The following is a 22,399-nucleotide window of genomic DNA, read 5'->3' on the forward strand; positions in this document are numbered from 1 at the left end:
GAGGAGGGGGGAGGAGGGGAGGAGGAGGGGAGGAAGAGGGGGGAGGAGGGGAGGAGGAAGGGAGGAGGAGGGGGAGGGGAAGTAGGAGGGGGGAGGAGGGGGGGAGGGGGAAGAGGGGGGAGGGGGAAGAGGGGAGAGGGGGTGTGCCCCGCGCGCGCCGCGTCTGATTGGCGGCGCGCTTGGAGGCTTGGAGCCCGAGACCGCTCAGAGGACATCCGCAGCGTCGTCGTCACCCTCGCCACCACCACGACTTTACCGAACGACCCAAAGAATATGAATTCCTGCAGTCACGAAAGCTTAAAGTCAAGGTTCACTCTGAACCAGTTTTGGCATTCAGCGTCTCATCATCCGCCGACTCAAGCTTGCTGGTGAACTGCAAGATGTTTATAGCCAAAACCTCATCATACACAACACATCGCAAGCGTCGTTGTGGAGACGATAAGCAACACAGCACTGAAGCAGATCATTCATCGATGTCTTCTGTATCGTCTTGCTATCGCTTTGCACGTGTGTGTGTGCACGTGTGTGTGCACGTGTGTGTGCACGTGTGTGTGTGCACGTGTGTGTGCACGTGTGTGTGTGCACGTGTGTGTGTGCACGTGTGTGTGCACGTGTGTGTGTGCACGTGTGTGTGTGTGCACGTGTGTGTGCATCTGTAAGATAGAAGCTGTGAACCTGGACACCCAAGCGCAGACTTTCCCAAACGCCGCTCCTCGCGACACGCTACGCTACCTCTATCCGCGTTCACCAATCTACTCGCCATTCAAATACAAATGCACTTGTTTCACGCTGCACGCGCCCGATGATTGTTAAGCACGTCCCACGTGCCGCGCTGAGAAATTGACGCTTTATGCGTGAATGGAGCCGATTCGCGTTAAGAATGAGCTTGCAGTGTGCGCACGCGTGTGTGCACGGGTGTGTGTGCGTGTGTGTGCGTGTGTGCACGTGTGTGTGTGCACGAGTGTGTGTGCACGGGTGTGTGTGCGTGTGTGTGTGTGCGCGTGACACTGACGGTGTTTGATGCTTAGCGCTTCACGCGGGACGTGTTTAACAATCATCGGGCGCGCGCAGCGTAACACGACTTGATTGGAATGGTGAGTAAATTGGTAAACGCGGAAAGGCGTGGGTCGCGTGGTGGGTCGCGAGTGCTGGAGTTTGGGCAACCCCGCAGTCGCGTCTAAATCCCGGGATTCTCGAGGAGAGGGGTTCGTCTTCGTCGGTGGCTGTCGGCGGAGCGTCTGTGTGGAGGGGTTCATTGCAATATAGCGCAACAATCCGACGCGTGAACGCCATGGGCATGTTAATTACGCAGATGAATCACACACCTGATACGCTCATTCCCCTCCCTCTGAGCTCATTCGTTTTAAACCGACACCATTGTCACAACGCCCGCCAGTATCATCGTCGTCGTCGTCATCCTCGCAAGCTAAAACGTACGCAAGCATGTTTAGATAGTTAGGACTCAACCACTGTCACTGGTTAATCATTGTCCCTCGCTCTCAACGTGTGCGATGCCACCGCGCTTGTGATGCGAGCAGGCGAGAGACGACAGCCACGCAACACGCGACGATCGTTGCCTCCACAGGCGACTCGGTGACTCGTCAACTTCACCTCCTTAGTCGACCCTCCTCCTCGCCCCCGTGGCCTCCTCTCTCCCGAGGTCATCCTCCTCCTTCTCATCTCGCGTCTCTCCTCTCCTCTGGTGTCTCCTCGCCGTCTCCCCCTCTCCGTGTCTCCCCCTGCCGTTCTCGGCTCTTCCAGGAACTCGCTGCTCTCGGTGGGGCCTCTTCTCCCCGGGTATCTTCTCCACCCGGGTCGACCGCACTCGCGTGAACTTCGAGCCGCCCCGCGCGCCTTTGTCTTCCTCAGAATGCTGCGACGGCTGCTGCTGGGCGCGTCGGGGTCCGCACGGGTCCTTGGCTCGACTCCAGTGCGGCAGATGCAGAGTTCCAGGTGCGTGCGTGTGCGTGTCACGCGCAGAGTTCCAGGCGCGTGCGTGTGTCACGCGCAGAGCCCCAGGTGCGTGCGTGTGCGCGTGTCACACGCAGAGCCCCAGGTGCGTGTGTGTGTGCGTGTCACACGCAGAGTTACAGGTGCGTGCGTGTGCGTGTCACGTGCAGAGTTCCAGGTGCGTGCGTGTGCGTGTCACGTGCAGAATTCCAGGTGCGTGCGTGTGCGTGTCACGCGCAGAGTTCCAGGTGTGTGCGTGTCACGCGCAGAGTTCCAGGTGTGTGTGTGTGTGCGTGTGTCACGCGCAGAGTTCCAGGTGCGTGCGTGTGCGTGTCACGCGCAGAGCCGTGACGACCTGGCTAGGCGCTACTCGCTCACACCACTTGCCCCTGCAGTCCGGTAACGAGTGAGAGGCGCCAGTCCCACCGTGGGAGCTCTGTGGTCTCTGAAACATCTCCTCTGCGCAACGTGGGAGCTCTGCGGGATGTCTCTGCAGTGTCAAACTCGCGCGCTCCATACAACTTCACGGGAGATTTTGCGCTCACCAATGTCGCACCCTGAACTGCTTCTGCCCATGCCCGTAATCCACCACTGCGTTAATTTTAGCCCCTGTAGAAAAAAATATAAATATTCCTATGGGACGGTGGTGACACGGCCCGGCGGGGTTCGGCCCTTGTTGTGGCATAGGTTTGTGGTCCGAATCCGGCAGGCCACCCTGGTTAGTACTGCGGTGCATATTGACCGTAAAATAGCACGCGCCGTCTGCTTCACTCGCACAGTGGACGTTAAATACCCCGTAACGTCATTAAAAAGAGGAGGCCATTGTGTGACAGCAACATTTGGAAAATAACCTTCGAATTACTTAATCGGAATTACACAAGCAACATCACCTTTTGTGTGAAACTACTGCCGACTGTCTGCAAAAGACACAACGCACGTGTGATAGCCGTGCGCTGTAAGAACGATACGAATATCAAATTAACTACATTCGTACGAATATATTGTCTTTAAAATGAATTCGTCATGGACGCTAATGAAGAAAATGGGAAACGGTTGAAAGTATAAATAAATGAAAGCGTTCTAAGAAGCATACGAAAGTGACACTGCGTTGACAAAACAGAGGAACAGGTGGATTGGAGAGCAAACAAAAGTGAGAATCGTGGTTTTTGTGAGGTTTGTAATTGGCGTTACTCGTAGAGAGAGGGCATCAACGGCTCGGACTGCTGTCCACAGAGCCCCGCAGATTCAGAAAGACACAAAAGGCGCACGCTCTGTACACGTCTGCATTGAGGTCACAGCACCGACACCCAATGGCAAAGGCCCCGCGGTGTTTATTTTTGGTGAATTTCACTTTGCCGTGGCACCCGTGACGCTCCGCTGTTCTCCTCTCCCCTGTTTGTTTTGTTGACACAAGTAAGGCCGCATTGTAAACTTTAAAGATAGCATCGTTAATCAGTAAACACTTAGCCAAATAAAAATATGGCTCTCGGTGACCCGTCACGGTGCAATGGCCTTGTGAGGACATCTCATGCGACTCATGTGCAGCCCGCGGCAGCAACAACACCGGCCGCAGGCCGCGTGCGTGTGTGAGGTCTCCGGTCTGATCCGGTCCCAACCACCGCACGGCAGTCTGGCCTGGAGCCACTGCAGCAATAGCAATGTCCTGGTAGGACATTGCGCTCCGCAGACTGAAAATGACCACCGAGTTGAATTCGATGCCAACATTGGAACCGTTCCAGCGAAGGGGACGCACCGGGCCGGCAGCGACGCCGTGATTGCTCGAGCGAGGGGAGAACTCGTAAGCATCTGCGGGACCTTCACCCAATGGACATCGAGGCGTTGGAGAATATGCAACGTCTTGTTGTTCCACCTGTGACGTTGCAATCTAGCCGGCAGGGAGATTACAATCACGGGCTCTGCGTAAAGAGCCCTGTGTGAATATAAATTGTTTTGCGCAATTGTCCCGAGCTGGTTGAAATTCTTCTGCTGCACCATCACTTTGTCGTTTGGCTCGGCCATCGAACAAAGACGGTCACTGCGTCGCGCGCTTTCAGATGCGCTTCTGCGGCCGTCTGGAACGCTCTTCCTTCTGATATATGGACGCCGCTGGAGCTACGCACTTTTACATTTTTATTGAAAACTAATTTCTTTAGAACTGCTTTTTATGTTTAGTTTGTTGTCCTTCCCACGCACCTCCGATGAGTACGGTTGGCTACGTACGGTGCGAAAGACGTTCAACACACGTCCAGCACCATCTCACACTCGTGCTGCCTGTCCTCTCACTCGTCCCGCCCGTCCCCAGCGCGGCCTCCACTCCGCTGAGCAGTAGCAGCAGCGTGCAGGACAGCGCCGAGACGGTGGTGATCGGAGGCGGCTGCGTGGGAGTCAGCGTGGCCTACCACCTGGCGCGTGCCGGGGCCAGCGGCGTCGTTCTGCTGGAGAAGTCGGAGCTCACGGCCGGCTCCACGTGGCACGCGGTCGGTCAGGGCAGGCAAAGCCCCTTGCCTCGGCCACGCATCCCGAAGCCGGGAGTCGCCGCCTGTTTGGGATTGATCCCTTGTGCTAAGTTCCGAGTGGAGTGGGTAGTGCACTGTGCGACGAACCCGACGCCCGAGTTCTATAAACTAAACTTAGTTTTCATTTTAGCAGGTACGGCCCACTGAGCGATGTAGCTCATTTTCAGAAGGGGCTTGACCACAAATGATAGCTCAACAAAGTGGCTTATCACGTAGCAATGTATAACAGCCGAATACTCTAAACGCATGTTTCTAAATGTGGAGGGAAACATCAGAGACGAATATCTGAACCAATCCTGAGCCTCCGCTAGGTCGACTCGGCCTCAAATGAGTACCTGGTGCAGTGTGTAAACATCGCCACTCGGGAGACAAAGGCGGCCGGCCGTGGTGCTGGCCACCCCACCCCCTCGTGTGCTGTGCCAGCCATCATAGGTGCTCGCTAACAGCACTTGCCCCAACCGCCTGTTAAAGGCTAGCTTTGTCTTTTTTATGTTCCGATCTGTTATGTAGGCAGGACTGACGACGTACTTCCACCCTGGCATCAACCTGAAGAAGATCCACCACTACAGCATCAAGCTGTACGAGCAGCTCGAGAGGGAAACAGGACAGGTGTGCACCCCCCCCCCCCCCCCGAACCACACGGCCACGAAGGCGCATCGCACGCGGTGCGACGTCGTGCGGGGCAAAGCGACGTGAGCCCTCTCTGTGCACGAGGCACGCGACGGCGAATCGATGCAGCTACGTGGAACTCGCCCTGACGCTCGGGATACGTGCATCGGAGTTGAATCGGAATTGGAATCTTTATTTACCATGGAGAAATCCGATTAGCTGTGAAGCTCTTTGATTCACATTTGTCCAGTAGGGGCGGTTCAGAAATTTACAACAATAAAAAAAACCGATAGCAATGGAAAGTATAGGAAAGGGAAGCAAAGCACTATAAATAAAAAAACTAACGAAAACTAAACTCTTTTTTACGACCCACTAAGCTATACGTTATTTTTCAGAAGTGACCTGGCCACAAATGATAACCCCACGAAGTGGCTTATCGTGTGTAAGTTTACAGCCGCCGATATAATTATTATTTAAGATTCGCATGTTTCGTGTAATTGTTTCACGTGACCACTGCAGCCACCAGAGGCGCTGCAGTCGGCGGAATGTTGCAACGGCGACTTGCGTCTTGGGTGGACCCGTGGCCCACCCAGGTGGTGACGGTTGGTCGGCCTGCCGAGAGGGCTCGCCGCACACCGCCACCCTGGCCGTTAACACCACAACGCATTAGAACTACACACTTTAGTCTGTAAAATGTGTTTGTTGAGATCCAAAACACATATCTTTATGAAACTCAAATTAATCATGAGCGTCGTTGTGGAGAATATAAGTGACAAAATAAATAAGCAGACAATACGCCTCATTTACAAATCTGTCTCTCTACATAACAACACATCCCATCAGCCACACGGCCTTCTGGGAGGAATTTTTTTCCAGCAGCATTGCTTCAGTTCGAGCTAAACTCTGCACCACTCTCGACATCCAGTGCCTCATCAGCAGAGTGCCTCACCAGCAGAATTCTTCACCAGCATTGTCAGGCTCGCTTGAATCAATGCTGGTAAACTGCGCCGACGTTTATAGGCAAGGACCTGCTCTGCTAGACACGGGTCTTCGTTCGACACATTCCTCTATAATGCGCAACGTCAAATCATTGTGGGCAGGTGACGGGTACGGCACACACGGCTGCCTGTCGCTGATCGGTGGCGATGCTCCTCCTAGCGCAGAGCTCGTCTGTGACGGTGGCCTCAACCGCACCCCCGTCCGTGTCGGCAGGCGGTGGGGTTCCACCAGCCCGGCAGCATCCGCCTGGCCACCACTCCAGAGCGGGTCGACGAGTTCCACTACCAGATGACGCGCGCGCGCTGGAACGTGACGCCCCAGAGCCTCATCGGGCCCGACAAGATCCAGGAGCTCTTTCCCCTCCTCAACATGGACCAGGTGCTGCGCTCGGGGTGCCACGTCCCGTGGCACGGGGTGCCCCCGTCACGCGGTACCGTCACGTGGCACGGGGTGCCCACGTCACGCAGCACCATCCCGTGGCACGGGGTGCCCACGTCACGCGGCACCGTCACGTGGCACGGGGTGCCCCCGTCACGCGGTACCGTCACGTGGCACGGGGTGCCCCCGTCACGCGGCACCATCCCGTGGCACGGGGTGCCCACGTCACGCGGTACCGTCACGTGGCACGGGGTGCCCCCGTCACGCGGTACCGTCACGTGGCACGGGGTGCCCCCGTCACGCGGCACCATCCCGTGGCACGGGGTGCCGCTCTCGCCCACGGGAGTCCATTGCGTGGCCACCGGGCTCCCCCGGGCGAGCGGGTTCATTCTTCATCCGCAATGTCTCAGGCGACGGGATTGACAATTTCACACGCCATTGGGTCCTGCGGTGTAACGTGCACTTTGTAAATGATAAAAAAAACTCAACACACCCGTCAATAACACTGCCTTAAGGGCAAACTATATATATATATAAAATCAGCGACGTTATGTGCAATTTCCCTTCTTTATAGCACACGTCATGCACGATAATGATGGTTGCAGTGTTGAGGTTAGTAATGATATTTTGTCTGTGAAGCCTGGAATCGCCCAGGCATTAATCTGCCCGACTTACTTTCTTGTTGTTGTTGTTGTTTATAAGTTTCCAAATGAAACTGAACAATCGTTGTTGTGCACAATCTATTTTCCTATTGCTGGCATCGGCCCTCTCATGTGGGGCCTCTACTCTGCGAGTCCTCTTCCTCCACTCATTCCTTGCCCTGGGCCATCATCTCCCCTAGGTTGACTCAGCCTCAAGTGAGTACCTGGTGGGGTGTGTACACACCACCACTAGGGAGACAAAGGCGGCCGAGCGTGGTACTAGCCACCCACCCCCTCGTGTGCTGTGCCGGCCTTCATAGGTGCTACTCACCAACAGCACTTTCCCCAACAGTCTGTTAAGGCTTTACGGGGGATCTTTGTGTTGTCTGTGTGCGTGTCGCCCCAGGTCCTGGCGGGGATCTACAACCCAGGCGACGGACACATTGACCCCTACTCCCTCACCATGGCGCTGGCTGCCGGCGCGAGGCAGCGCGGCGTCCGGATCTACCAGCCGGCGCCCGTCACGGGCCTCACGCCCACACCACAAGGCCACTGGGACGTGCACACGCCGCACGGCACCATACGGGCTCGAAGGATCATCAACTGCACAGGTGCCCACTGCCAACGCCGCCGCTGCTGCTGCTGACAGCTCGTAGGTACAGGGGGGCCGGCGATGGCCTCTCAAGTAGAGGGCCCTGCAGCGTCACTCATTAGTGGACCAACGCAGAAGAATGGACGAACTTGTCACGCGATTCATCCTCTCTGGGAAAATCTGGACGTCTTTACGATGATTTTGAAGCTTCTGGGTTGCACCTCTTACCCGTGAATGAATTCAGATAACAGGATAAATTTGTAATCGGCAAAAGTGAACGGCTGATTGGAGTTTTCCCAGATCAATTAAAGGTCATGGCTAGAAGGGAGGATAAATGATTTGCGGATAAAAGGAGTTTCACTGTGATAACAGGAGTTTCATATAGTAAGCTGTCTATCATGAGCTTGAATCTGTACAACTGAAAAAAAGCATTTTAAAGTTAAGATCGGGCCTTCTGTCAGAGTTCTCCAGAGACATCACTGCATTGCAGAGGAGTGATGTCACAGCGATGTCAATGGAGTGCCATTATGGTGCTCGCTCCCATAACAACAACAAAACACGCAAACCTCCTTTACCAAACTTTTTGGGTCTTTCGGTAAAGCCACGTAGATAGAAAAAAAAATCACGACGTTTCGATCGCAATACAAGCAATCGTCTTCAGGTGAAATGTACCAACTTGATTTGAAATGTGCTGTGAGCTCTGTGTTCACTCACAACTCTTACAGTGGTGGGCCTGCAGAAGTTTACATCACCAAACTACTTCAGAGATCTTTTCAAGTTATTCTCTTAGCCACAACAGGGAGCTGCACTTTCTAACAAACCCTGCTATACAGACGTTCATTGCTTGCAAATCAATTCAATCTCTACTTACTTCATTCTATGAGCTGGAATATTGCCACGTTAATGTTTAATTTAATAGCTTTTAATTCAGTCACTGGAAATGAGGCCGAGACCAATAACTTGCTAGATGTAACATCCCAGCCAATCCACGGGCAGCTCAAACCCGGGATCAAACCCAGGATCTTAGCGGTGCCCGCTCCGTGTCTGTGGGCCTGCGTCCGCTCCGTAAGTCTCTCAGTCCCCTACAAACGCGCGTTTGTTTACTGAGCGACAACGCGTTGAAGCGGAGCGGTTGTTGTCTTCTCAGGTTTCTGGGCCCGGGAGGTGGGGCGGCTGGTGGGCCTGGAGCACCCGCTGGTGCCGATCCACCACCAGTACGTGGTGACGGCCACCATCCCCGAGGTGGCCGCCCTCCCGCGGGAGCTGCCCGTGATCCGTGACCTGGAGGGCTCCTACTATCTGCGGCAGGAGCGCCAGGGGCTGCTCTTCGGCCCCTACGAGAGCGCCGAGCGCATGAAGATCCAGGAGGAGTGGCTCGAGAGTGGCGTGCCCAAAGGTGACCGATCGTGGCGAGTCCCGCGCCCCGACATTTACATCTCCGTGTCCGCACGGCGGTAAAAAAAAATCTCACGGAGCAAAGGAGATCAAGCAGGCTTTGACATTTTGTGAAAAAATAAATAAAACCTATTTTTATTTCTCCAGGTAAAGGCCTAGTGAGCTATATAGCTATTTTCAGAAGGGATCCATATACTCTTTAACGCATGTTGATTGTAAATGTGGAGGTAGAAACCGGAGGACCCAGAGAAAAGTCCACAACCACATGGAGAACATGCAAACTCCAAATGTACAGGCGTCAGAGTCAGGATGGAACCCACGACCTCTCGCGGTTAACATCTCGGCACCGCGGCGCCATGAAGTAGCGGAAGAAGTAGCGGGTCACGTACGGGCCCACGTGCCGTAGACTTGCGCGTACAGTACGGGCCCACGTGCCGTAGGCTTGCACGTACAGTACGGGCCTCCGTGCCGGGACGCGCCCCGTCTCGCCGCGGGCCACCTCCGGCACGCCACGTCGCGGCCGGAGTCGCCCCGGCGAGTGCCGAATTCACGACCCCTCGCCCGGTCGTGCGCGCCTGACAGACTTCGGCAAGGAGCTGTTCGAGTCTGACCTGGAGCGCATCATGCCGCACGTGGAGGCGGCCATGCAGCGGGTGCCCGTGCTGCAGAAGGCGGAGATCGTGAGCGTGGTGGCCGGGCCCATCACTTACACCCCCGACCTGCTGCCCATGCTGGGGCCCCACGTGGGCCTCGCCAACTACTGGGTCGCCGTGGGCTTCGGGTGAGCGGCTCGGCTTTGTCTCGGTTTGCGCGACGGAGCGCGTCTGTGTGTCTGTGCGTGCAAGGTCGTACTCGTGCACAACCTGGGAGAAATGCTGTTTGACGAACGTGCTCTCAATAGAAATGAATGACTGCTGCAGTGATCTGCGTTGAAGCTATGGGATCAACTACTGCGTCTGTGCGCTGCAGCTATGGGATCATCCACGCGGGAGGCGTTGGCAAATACCTGAGCGACTGGATCATGAAGGGGCAGCCCCCCTTCGACCTCATCGAGCTGGACCCCAACCGCTTCGGGAAGTGGACCACGCCGGAGTACGCGCTCGCCAAGGCCAGGGAGTCGTACGGCGCCAATAACATCGGTGAGCGACGCTCGCGGAGCATCTCTCCAAAAATGTCACTGCTAAACTATTTTTTCTTTACTTACCAGGCAAGGCCCAGTGAGCTATTTCACTCTTTTCAGAAACGCACTGGCCACAAAAGATAGCTCAATGAAGTGGTTTATTACGTGGAAATGCATAGCAGCCAAATACTCTCAATAGCATTTGGAATCTAAATGTGCTCGGAAAAAAATCCACGCCACCACGAGGAGAGAGAGAGAGGCACGTAAACTCCAAATATAAAGCAGATGTCAGGGTTGGGATCGAACCCACGACCTCGTGTATACCAGGTGAGGTAGTTAACATCCCCTGGCCACCGCGTCGCCTGTGGCCCTCTGGTCGGCAGCGGTCATCCCCCGGACGGCCCCTTTGGGGAGCTGAAGGAGCACACTGGTCGGACGGTGAATTGGCCTCCAGGTGTCCACACACGGAGTGGTTTTCGCGTCGAAAAATACAAATCGAGCCTATGCAGCACCTTCACGAGGTCATCCCCAGGTGCTCTACGCGAGTAAAATAAGTTAAATATTTGCTTGTCAACTACAAATTGATTTAAAGAAATCCACAACTTATAGGCTAGAGGCGGCTCTCTTGAGCTCCATCTGGCAATGGCGCGAGCCAGCAACCTCTTTGCCTTTAAAGTAAAACATTTTTGTAAGAACTAGGAGAATACGCAGGCTTGGGACGCCGGAGTTGTCTCCTCCACACGTCAGCGATCGCCGCCCCCACCCCCCCGTGCTCAGTGGGCTACCCGAAGGAGGAGCGAGTCGCCGGGCGGCCCACCCAGCGGGTGAGCGGCGTCTACCACGCGCTGCTCCACAAGGGCGCCTCCATGGGCTTCCACGCCGGCTGGGAGCAGCCGCACTGGTTCGCGCCGCCCGGCCAGCGGGCCGAGTACAGGTGAGTTCACACGGCGCAGGTGTGTGCTGCGAGTAGTCGTACAGGCGAGTCCTATCAGGTGTATGTACGTTGAACTTCTTTTGCACCGTACGTAGCTAACCGTAGTAATGGGAGGTGCGGGAGGCCTTCATCCAGGAGAGGATCGATCTCTGCTTGGTAGTTAATACAATTGCAATGGTGTGAGAGTGGTGAGTGCAACAGCTTCCTGGGTTCCATTCCCACCCTTTTCTGGATTGAAAACTAATTTCTTTAGAACTGCTTTTCGTGCGTTAGCTTGTTGTCCTTCCCCCACCCTTACGATGAGCACGGTTGGCTATGTACGTTACGAAAGAAGTTCAACATACATACGTACATACATCTACCCTTGAACGTAGGTGGTGCATTGTATCCGAGGCACACTGAATCGAGGGAGACTGAGTCGTTGCATCACCACACAGGGCCGCAAGCAGAGCAGAGGCGAGCGTGGTTGGTGTTGGCCCCGGTGCAGTTGCACCGCCTGCACGCTCAGGTGGAGGGAGCGCACGGCGCAGGCGAGGTGACACATTACCCCCCCCCCCCCCCCCCCCCCGTGGCTCCGCAGGCCGAGCTTCCGTCGCACAAACTGGTTCGAGGCGGTGGGCCGCGAGTGTCGCCTCGTGATGGAGGCGGTGGGGGTCATCGACCTGACCCCGTTCGGGAAGTTCCTCCTCTCGGGGAAGGACGCCACTCGCCTCGCCGACCGCCTCTTCGCCAACGCCCTGCCCAAAGTGAGCAGCACCAGCAGCAGCAGCAGCGTGGACACTGATGCGTGTCTGTGCGTGCGAGCGCTGCTGCGTGTGCGTGCGCGAGCACCGCTGAAAGTGCGTGTTGTTGGCACCAGGAGGGCCACACGAACATCAGTCACCTGGTGACTCCGGACGGCTGCGTGTACGGGGAGCTCACCCTCAACCACGTGGGCCCCCAGCAGATGCTGCTCGTCACAGGCTCCGGCTCCGAGCTGCACGACCTCCGGTAGCCGTGGGCCCTCGCGGCCCTCGCGGCACCGCTGTCCGCGTGGCAGTGGCGCATCCTTTGAGCAGGGAGACGGCTGACTTCATTGTTTCGCCTTGAATGACGTCTTGGCGTGGGGGGAACCTTCACCCGTTGACTGTTCATCGAATTCCACTCAACGAGTTCACGTAATTAATGTATAATGTCCATAACAGCACAGCCATGCATTCTTAGGCCACGAGCAGGGCCTGCGTACGTGTGATTGGCTCTGCTGAATCGTGCGACTGCACACACACAGGACCACCGTTTCGTATTGACATACATCGGGGCTCTTGATGAATATCGATTTTTTTTTTACCAAACTCGAAACGTCTCTTCTTGTTATTTTGGTCGCCGACCCCTGGACTGGTCAATTCTCAGCTCAGCCGCCCTCCTCACGCTCAAGCTGAGTCGGTACGGTCCAGATCGAGCGAGTGCGCGCCCTTCGTGTGCGTGCGCACCGCAGCTGGATAGAGGAGCACGCGGCGGCGGGGGGCTTCGAGGTGAGCGTGCGGAACGCGACGGACGACATGGGCGTGCTGGGCGTGGCGGGGCCGCTGTCGCGCCGCGTGCTCGCGCGCCTCACCGACGCCGCCCTCGACGACGACGCCTTCCGCTTCTTGCGCTGCCGCGCCGTGCGCGTGGCGGGCCGCGCCGTCACCGCCGTGCGCATCTCCTACACCGGTGGGGCTTGCGCCCTCGCCCCACGCTCGCCCCACGCACGCCCCACGCACGCACGCGGGATTGTGTGGCCAATTTCACGTCAGCGTCGTCTGAGCACCTTGGAGATTCCAAACTAAAATTATTATCTTTATATTTTACCAAGTAAAGCCTACTGAGCTGTGTCGGTTTTTTTCGAAATTGATAGCTCAACGAAGTGGCTTATTGCATGGAAATGTATTTTATGGCAAATACTTTAAATGCACGTTCATTATAAATGTAGAGGGAAAACCCAGAGTACCCGGAGAAAAATCCACGCGACCACGGGGAGAGAGAGAGACACATAAACTCCAATATACAGGCATAAAAGTTGGGATTGAACCCACGACCTCCTGTATACCAGGCGAGGTAGTTAACATCTCGCCACCGTGGCGCCAGGTCACCCACGTCTTCCCAAGACGCTGCACATCCCAATCGGGCAAGGTTGTGTATGCCTGTGATTCAGAACCGTCAAAGCAACGGTTGGTGTATCACATACAAATTTGTAAAACTCCCAAATCTGCTGGGCTGCTAAATGGCCAGGAAATAGCTACTGTATGAATCTGGTAACCCGGGACCACAGCTAACATCTGTTAGGAGCGAGAGTTAAACCAGAGCACATCGATAGCTTCACGTGTGACATTGGCGTGCGTTGCGTTGTAAGCGAAGCGCTCCTGGTTGTGAACCGTGGCCTGTGCACGGCCACGCGCAGGCGAGCTCGGCTGGGAGCTGTACCACCAGCGCGAGGACACGGGCGCCATCTACTCTGCGCTCATGGAGGCCGGCCGGGAGTTTGGCATCGGGGATTTCGGGGCATACGCCATGAACTCTCTGCGAATGGAGAAAGCGTTCCGCGCCTGGGGAGCCGAGGTACCGCGAGCGCACACGGCCACCTCTGACGCGCACGCCGTGCTCCGTGGCAGTGCCCCCCTTGGCAAGCCCCACGCGCCACTGGTGACCCCCATTGGCCTTTCGTGCGGCCCCTGCGGTGCGGTCCCTGACAATACACAAATGTGAAAACAGCCCCATCGTGCTGCTGTCAAACCCCAGTGGTTTAAAATGTGTGGTCAATGGCAAGCGTGAATGAACAGTATCTCAGAAATGTTCCCCTGGAATTCTTTTGGACACGTGTCATCACGTGCCACCTACCCGGGGTTACCGATGTTGGGTTTATGATCTTGTATTGTGGGGCGGCACTGAGGGGGGGTCAAAGCACAGAGGAGAAACGTTAGCGTTTAATTTTCTAACGAACCTTGTAGGTGTCATCTGCACGGGTTCACTGCGTTGTCACAGTCGCTTCTGTCCCACAGAATAGTCTGGCAATCATTGCCTCTGTCCCACAGAAGCAATGATTGCTAGACTATCCTGGTCAAACCAGCACACGTGGTGACCCCACCCCCGCTGTGAACCCGTAGCAGTGACGTTTGAAGAAATGACTGATTTTTTACTCTGAGTGCATGAACAGCGGCAGAACTGTTTCTGTATTGTTCACCAAAAAACAGAAATCTTGCATTATTTCCGCAGTAATGGAGTTGTAAGAAATAAAACAATGCACAAAGGTGTGCAGCATTCCGCGTTCAAAAGCTCTCACCGTTATAGAGACCACCATCTCAAAAGAATTGAAAGTGTGGCCGTGTTGTCGTTTAAACCGCCAACTCTTGGAGTTGAGAAAATGTGGCCATGCCAACAGGCAGCAGTGGAACAAGAAGACAAATGTAGACGGGTTATGATCTCATTAGGCCTCATCCGTACAGTCTCTGGTGACATGCCTCTGGGAGCCTTTGACATGGACAGCAGCTAACTTTAGGTACTCTCTATAAGATTTGAATAGTCAGAAATGGAAATGCAGGTTTATTGGTATTCCCCTCTCCACAATTTAATTCGATTGTGTGTTCTGTATTATGTCACGAGATGAAGAACAGATGAGGTCATCTTAGAGCAACATGCCCCCCCCAATGTCAGAGGACCGCTGGAAGAAGACGTTTTGAAAATATTGCACCTGAAAAATCCTTCAAGTGTCATTATTCTTCTTCTTGGTTCTTTCGGTAAAGTCACGTCATTATTGCTTAAAAATCAGAGGGCACACTTTATCTCGCACTCTGACATAAGATCGTTCTTTGCATGACAGAAAAAACAATCATCATCAGAACTGGAATTTAGCCCAATTAAGTGCAGAAACTAAATTAATATGGTGGATTTTTTGATTTGCAAGGGCTCTCTCGTGCTTGAAGTATTATTAGTTTTTCACATGTCTAAACTATGCATTGCTACGTGTCTAATGTTGTCTTTCAGATGAACTGCGATACAAACCCATTTGAAGCAGGCCTTCAGCCCTTCATTAAAGTGAACAAGGTACAGTGAGAGGCACCCAGTAATTATCGACCATTGCTATTTAAAACATTAGTCTAAGAATAGGTTTTACATAAGTATGTGTGGTTAATGCAGACTTGATGCCCTGCAAAAGGTCTCTATTTGGTGTTTTAACATCTTATCACCTGTTTAATTGCTGGAAAGAGTAAAACCTTGACTTAAAGCTTTCGTGACAGCAGGAATACATATTCTAAGGGTCTTTCGGTAAAGCCATGAAGATAGAAAAATAATTTTAAAATCACGACGTTTCGCTCGCAACACAAGCAAAGCAGTCGTCTTCAGGTGAGAAGAAGCCGATTGCTTGTGTTGCGATCGAAACGTCGTGATATTTTTTTTATTTTTTCTATTTACGTGGCTTTACCGAAAGACCCATAGAATAGAGTAAAACCCATTGTGATTTTCATCATTTTGGATATTGGCAAAAAGGTGCCAGAGATATCATGAGTCTAATTTTACGTTGAGCTCATATTCCAGGAGAATATTAGCCCTGTTGGAGTGTATGATGACTTACAGTAACTCGAGCTGCCCGGATATCGTGTCTTCCTGCTCGATGTGTGTTAATGGTATTCAAATAGGCAAATCCATGCCAGTTTCTCGTTTTGTCGTTGTCCAGTCGTGTTGTTGATGCTTTGGTTTCCTTGTTTGTTATTTAAATCAAACTTTTGATTTAACCCAGGATACACCCTTGCGAATGAGACCATATTTGCACTGTCTTAACGGGTCGTGTCCATATATTGGTGCAATAGGTTGCGACTACAGTACTCATGAACAGATGGCAGTAAATCACCCTTTTCAGCCTTGGGTCAAAAGTGGAAACTCCACATTTCCATGACAAGCGCCAAGTCCTTAAGTCAACTACCTTCCATGTCATACTCTTTGGTTCTTTCAGTAAAGTCACGTAGGTATAAAATAAAATAAATCACTACCGAAAGAACCAAAGAGTATGGATTCCTGCAGTCACGAAAGCTTCAAATCAAGATTGAACTTCCATGTGATAGTAAACATCGTATCAGCCCTGGAGCGATGATGGACTATGTCGACCCCGGCGATGGATTTGAAGTTACAACTTTGCAATTGCGAGTCAAGTGCATTAGGCAGTGCCCTGCGCAGGCTGCGTGGAGAGCGCTGGCTGAGCTCCAGTGCCTGTGCTTTTGATCCTGCGAAGTGTGCCATGTGGGGGTAGTGGTGTCTGTCAAGGTGAACTATTGTGTTCTAGAAAATAAAATATATACATCAAGATTATGTCTCAGATAAATGTCAACCACACGATACTTTGCTTTCTACTTTGTATCCAGATTTAATATACTGCTTTTCCCTAAGTATATTGCATGCACATGTCAGTTTTTGAAAATATATAAATGCATCCAAAAAAATGTTATACTGCCGTATGCCTTGCTGTTTACAAATTGTCAGAATGCCCTATCGCAACACTAGCCTTAAAATACTCTACCAAATACGATGTGTGTTCCCAATTAGGTCTAGTGGAATGCAAAGTTTGCACAGTACTATAATTCTGAATTAAACATGATCCCATCTCAAAGCTTCCATATTTCTAGGAGGCTCAATGCGGACACGTGGTGAGCTGGTAGCAGCTCCTTCAGTCAACCCCGCCCACTTGCCATGGCCACTCCCACCCAAGGACTAGCGCCGCCCACACAGGCAGAGACCTCCTGCCTGGCTCGACCTGACGGTCGCCCCATCAGCTGCTCTTAGGCCCTGCCTACTCCACTTCCAACTCCGCCCACTACTCAGTAGTCTCACCCGTTGCTCATATGAATAGTCAAGCACGAAGCGAGAAGAATTTAAACTGGGACACAATCCACATGATTGCAAATGCTTCGGAACAACGGAACAGACTCTCTGAAAACGGTTCTGTCCCAGCTAAGCTCGTACACTTGGTGGCGTTATGCAATCAACTTTGATGAGTAATGTTGTCGTTATGCCTTCCTCTGTTGGCCGTGTCCACCACAGGATGCGGATTTCATCGGCAAGGAAGCCCTGCAGAGGATCAAGAGGGAAGGGCTGACACGGCATCTGGTGTATCTCACCCTGGACACCGATGACATCGATCCGGAGGGGAATGAGAGTGTGTGGTGCAATGGCAAGGTAAATTTGGTGCACATCTCTTCACCAGTCCACTGTTGAATGAAGGCCTCCCCACGCCTCTTGTTCATGAGGGTTGTTTGACCATACTTCACCACATAGATCAGCGTGGGTCGGTGAATGCTGTGAGCAAAACTGGTTCAGATTTCACCCACCACTGGTGTTAGTTGTAAACGGGAATCAAACTCAGTTTGCCGTGTTCGTGTTACAATGCGTAAACCACTGCGCCACCACTCCATCTCATTGCTGAGCTGTGTCCAGTAATTCATCCCAGTAGAATGCAATTGGGATTGCTGATTATCGTGATTCAAACCACTTCCCCACTGGCAAGGGGATAATTTTTTATCTCAAACTGATTTTACATTTATTTTCATTTCAGCCAATTTACAATTAAACGAGCCATTCCATGTGTGGCCACAGAATATGTTCTCTTATCTCATGCGGTAAGTCAGATGGTGAAGCCTTAAATAAATAAATAATAGATCAATAATTTAACACGTATGTTGTGAGTACATCACTACATACATTTTTTATGTGAAACCCTCATTTGCGTGCGCACCACTCGGCGCTCGAGAAACGTTATTAATTCATGACGCACCAGCGCCTACGCGGACAGCAAGCGCGGACAACGATGCGTTGGCGTTTCCTCTCGTCCCACGCAGGTCGTGGGCAACACAACGTCCGGGGCCTACAGCTACACGGCGGGGCACAGCGTGGCGTTTGCATACGTCCCTGTGGAGCTGAGCTTGGTGGGGCAGCACGTGGAGGTGGAGCTCCTGGGCAAGAACTACCCGGCCACGGTGGTCAAGGAGCCCCTGGTGCTCACCCAGCCCACTCGCCAGCGCATGCAGCCGCCTGCCAACGCAGCCTGACCGTGCCGCCCACGCCCGGGCAAAGAGGTTTCCATCTGAAACTATTAGTGTCGAGAAATGTCTTCTCTTACAAATAACTTCTGTGAGCCTCTCAATCCATACTTGGTTACAAATCAAGTATTTGATGTCAATATATTTTTGTATTATCTGAGCTGGAATAAGCTGATTGAATTAAGTAACAAAAATACAGCTGATTTTGTCCTCGTTTTGTGTAGCACAGCTAAGTAATACCGCAACTAGCCAGACTTGAGAACCTAAGTGAGTAATTGGTGGCTGAAAGCTGGGTTTGAATCCAAAATTTCAGCAATGCCAACTCAGTGCTGTAACCCAGGAGCCAAACGACCACACCTCTCACGTACCCCTGGGAATGCGATACGGACCGATTACTCGGCTAATATAACACAAAGACAACGTGAAAGTCATTGAGAACGAGAGATATGCCCTTGATGAGAAACACGTAAAAAAACTGGCACGAAGGTGCCTGTTGGGATGACTAACTGATGTCACAAAGATCCTCTCTGAGCCTGCTTCAACTCAAGCACACTCAGAGAGGGTCTTTGTCAATGCATTTCTCGGCGAGTTTGCAGTGCAGTTGAAACGACAGCTAAAATATTCAACCGATTTGGTGACGCTGCATAGGCAGTGTATTGCACAAGCACGATAAACAACGCGACACCATCACCAATGACTCTGTGACCTCCAAAGGAAAACTATTTAATAGACTACATTTAAGGTAAATGCTCTTCTTCACAACACACGGATGTATAAGAGACATATCAAGAAACTTGCGGATGTTTACAGCTGTTAACGTTTGCCGTAACAAACTAACCAAATGAAAGAGCATGTTTTGGAAGCTCAAATAAAATGTGAATCTTGAATAATGCATCGCACATCCACGCTGCTCCTCCTGTCCTGCCATTGCCACTGCGCGGGTTGGGGAGCATGCTGCATGCACACGGGGCACGGTCGTGGACGTTGATGTGTAAAGAAACCGATTTATCTTTTTTAGAACCCAATCGTTGACATTTAAGACGTTTTATACCCCGGTTTACGTCGGGGATGCGTTCCTGAAAGGTGCGGCAACGAATATCGAAACGTCAATCAAAGCGACGTACAGGGGTAGTGGTGGGTGGTGGTGGAGGTGGTGGTAGAGGTGGTAGAGGTGGTGGTGGTGGAGGTGGAGGAGGCGACGGCTGAGAGGCGACGGATAATGAGCTGAGGGTGTATTTTACGTCCGTACTTTCATCCAGTGCTAGTGAATATAATTCAAAGGAATCAGACTTTTTGTTTAATTGACTGGCTATATTTTTATCAGTCAGTTCCACACGGCGAGTCACAGTCATGCGTGATAAACTGACTTTTTCAAATTTGATTTTGATCTCCGGACACAAGATGTCTGCTGTCTGTACCATGTATTCTTTTACAAACTTGCCTTCGGAGAAAGTGGTAATGAGTGGTTATGTTGGTGAGAAGAAGTTTTTAAAGAAAATTTGAATCGAAGTGAAGAAGGAAATTATTGAAAAGTTTGTATAATTAATGATTTTTCAAACTTGAATTATGTTTTCTGTGCTTAAAACTTTTTTTTTTTACTGTGGGGTCTAGAACGGACTCGTGAAATTCGGAGAGAACTCGGGAGTTAAGTTTTGTTTGTTTTGTTGAATTACACAAAGTGCGCCATCTAATGGGGAAACGGGGGCATTACAGGAGGAAGGTAAAATTTAATTTAATAATATTTGGACAAGTTCGGCGGGCCGGATTAAAAAGCCCAACGGGGGCCGTACTTTGCCCATGTCTGGTGTAGAGACACACGCCAGGTAGATGTAGACACACACAGCGTGTAGACGTAGAGACAGACACAGCGTGTAGACGTAGAGACAGACACACACAGCGTGTAGACGTAGAGACAGACACACACAGCGTGTAGACGTAGAGACAGACACACACAGCGTGTAGACGTAGAGACAGACACACACACAGCGTGTAGACGTAGAGACAGACACACACAGCGTGTGGACGTAGAGACAGACACACACAGCGTGTAGACGTAGAGACAGACACACACAGCGTGTAGACGTAGAGACAGACACACACAGCGTGTAGACGTAGAGACAGACACACACACAGCGTGTAGACGTAGAGACAGACACACACAGCGTGTAGACGTAGAGACAGACACACACAGCGTGTAGACGTAGAGACAGACACACACAGCGTGTAGACGTAGAGACAGACACACACAGCGTGTAGACGTAGAGACAGACACACACAGCGTGTAGACGTAGAGACAGACACACACAGCGTGTGGACGTAGAGACAGACACACACAGCGTGTGGGCGTAGAGACAGACACACACAGCGTGTAGACGTAGAGACAGACACACACAGCGTGTAGACGTAGAGACAGACACACACACAGCGTGTAGACGTAGAGACAGACACACACAGCGTGTAGACGTAGAGACAGACACACACACAGCGTGTAGACGTAGAGACACACACACGTGTGGACGGCGTGTGCGCTGTCAACCGCAGTTGCCGCTGCTGGGCAGCAGTCGGCGCTGTGTCACTACACAGCCATCAAGACGCTGGCATTGCGCAACGTGGACCTGGGTATAACAACACGGACAGCACAAGTAGTGTCAACCCTGCGGAGTGCAGCCGGAGAGGAACCTGTCGCGTCTGATTGAACACATTGTCCTGCAGAGGGAGCTGCTGGTAGGAACGTTGAGTTGCTCGGTCAATGGCCAGGGTCAACGGCGGCGTGGTGTATTCCGCAACTGTGGCCGACTGTGAGGGCGGGCACAAGCCGGCGTGAGTAGGTTAAACGTTGAGTTTTATAAGGGCACCACGGGGTGACCAGCCCCTCCCCACCCAGCCCCACCCCCCACCCAGCCCCTCCCTGCACGATGAACGGACGGACACAATAATCCCCTGTGGGCTGGTGGAACCAGTGGGTTCCAACCAGTACAAGTGGAACAGAAAGAGCGGCAGGGTGGCGTCGTGGTGACACTCGGCTCCCACGAGAGAAGGGTTCCATTGGGCGGTTCTGTCCCTCTGGGCTCCCCGTCTCCTCCCTCCCGCCAGCTCCCTCGGCCTTGCACAGAGACGTCCCAAGGCTGAGATCTTGCGCGCGAGTTGTCGCCGCTGTCGATCGCACACAGACGAAACGCCCCCTGCTGGAGGCACCGTGCAGCGTGCCTCTTGAGGCGTCCTCGTCCGTCTCGCACCGCCATTTGCTCGGCCGCTCTCACTGCAGCGGTGCACGTGGCAGACGCCGAGTCCTGCACCGGCCCGTTACGTCACAACACGCATCTCAACATACTCTGCATGACGTCACGTGTACGTTCGAACATGCACGATATCGCACTGTGAATATCATCGGCATGACGTCACGTGTACGTTTGAACATGCACGATATCGCACTGTGAATATCATCGGCATGACGTCACGTGTGCGTTTGAACATATACGACGTCGCACAGTGAATATCATCGGCATGACGTCACGTGTGCGTTTGAACATGCACGACGTCGCACAGTGAATATCATCAGCATGACGTTGCGCGCGTCCAGCGAAGACAACCCGCGTGACGTCACGCACCAGAAGTGCAACACATTCTGCATGACGTCACGACGCCAGTTTGAACACTCGGTGAGCTGGCTCGTCGGATGAGCGGTGACGTCGGGGACGGTGGCCGCGCGTGCCGCGCCGCGTCGTTGTGAACGCGTTTTTAAAATCACGTGGCGAGGCGCGGCAGTGAGGCGAGAATCTCCCGGTCCCTCCCTGGCGAACCCTGCGACAGCGGTGGGCAGTGTCACTGTGTGTGTCACTGTGTGTCACTGTGTGTGTCAGTGTGTGTGTCAGTGTGTCACTGTGTGTGTCAGTGTGTGTGTCAGTGTGTCACTGTGTGTGTCAGTGTGTGTGTGTCACTGTGTGTGTGTCAGTGTGACGATTATCTGAACCGGTCCCGGGCCTCCCCTAGGTTGACTCAGCCTCAAATGAGTACCTGGTGCGATGTGTAAACATCGCCACGAGGGAGACAAAGGCGGGCGTGGTGTTGGCCACCCATCCTCTCGTGTACCGTGCCGGCCTTCATAGGAGTTCGTTAACAGCACTTGCCCCTAGTCTGCTAAGGCTATAGGGGGGATCTTTATCTTTGTCACAGTGTGTCACTGTGTGTGTCAGTGTCACTGTGTGTGTCACTGTGTCACTAT

At 52.9% G+C, this 22,399-nt stretch overlaps 1 protein-coding gene across 4 annotated transcripts; it reads left to right on the forward strand.

Moving 5' to 3' along the window:
- Window positions 1-265: 265 nt before the first annotated feature.
- Window positions 266-19,009, forward strand: LOC133343912 (dimethylglycine dehydrogenase, mitochondrial-like). Of its 4 annotated transcripts, none has more exons than XM_061553914.1 (17): window positions 266-368; window positions 1,762-1,953; window positions 4,253-4,427; window positions 4,977-5,075; window positions 6,288-6,452; window positions 7,500-7,704; window positions 8,833-9,081; window positions 9,663-9,861; window positions 10,050-10,219; window positions 10,978-11,134; window positions 11,715-11,880; window positions 11,994-12,124; window positions 12,609-12,826; window positions 13,554-13,711; window positions 15,134-15,193; window positions 17,183-17,317; window positions 17,977-19,009. In XM_061553914.1, exons 1-17 carry the CDS (start codon window positions 274-276, stop codon window positions 18,184-18,186), a joined length of 2,784 nt encoding a protein of 927 aa, XP_061409898.1. In that variant the 5' UTR covers window positions 266-273; the 3' UTR covers window positions 18,187-19,009. The 4 variants fall into 4 exon arrangements, with proteins under 4 accessions (XP_061409898.1, XP_061409901.1, XP_061409900.1 ...); XM_061553917.1 differs by lacking the exon at window positions 266-368 and adding an exon at window positions 1,172-1,433 and having other exon boundaries at window positions 1,870-1,953; XM_061553916.1 differs by lacking the exon at window positions 266-368 and adding an exon at window positions 1,173-1,433.
- Window positions 19,010-22,399: the final 3,390 nt, after the last annotated feature.

The sequence above is a fragment of the Lethenteron reissneri genome, chromosome 18 (genome assembly GCF_015708825.2).
Source record: "Lethenteron reissneri isolate LAM-NWPU_2019-01 chromosome 18, ASM1570882v1, whole genome shotgun sequence".
NCBI classification, from domain to species: Eukaryota; Metazoa; Chordata; class Hyperoartia; order Petromyzontiformes; family Petromyzontidae; genus Lethenteron; species Lethenteron reissneri.

Bases quoted from the DNA above. Each gene is read 5' to 3' on its own strand.
- LOC133343912 (XM_061553914.1), top strand. From the start codon at position 274: ATGAATTCCTGCAGTCACGAAAGCTTAAAGTCAAGGTTCACTCTGAAC. The intron at 9,082-9,662 runs GTGACCGATCGT...CGCGCCTGACAG, and splicing joins CGAGAGTGGCGTGCCCAAAG to ACTTCGGCAAGGAGCTGTTC. The intron at 12,125-12,608 runs GTAGCCGTGGGC...TGCGCACCGCAG, and splicing joins TCCGAGCTGCACGACCTCCG to CTGGATAGAGGAGCACGCGG.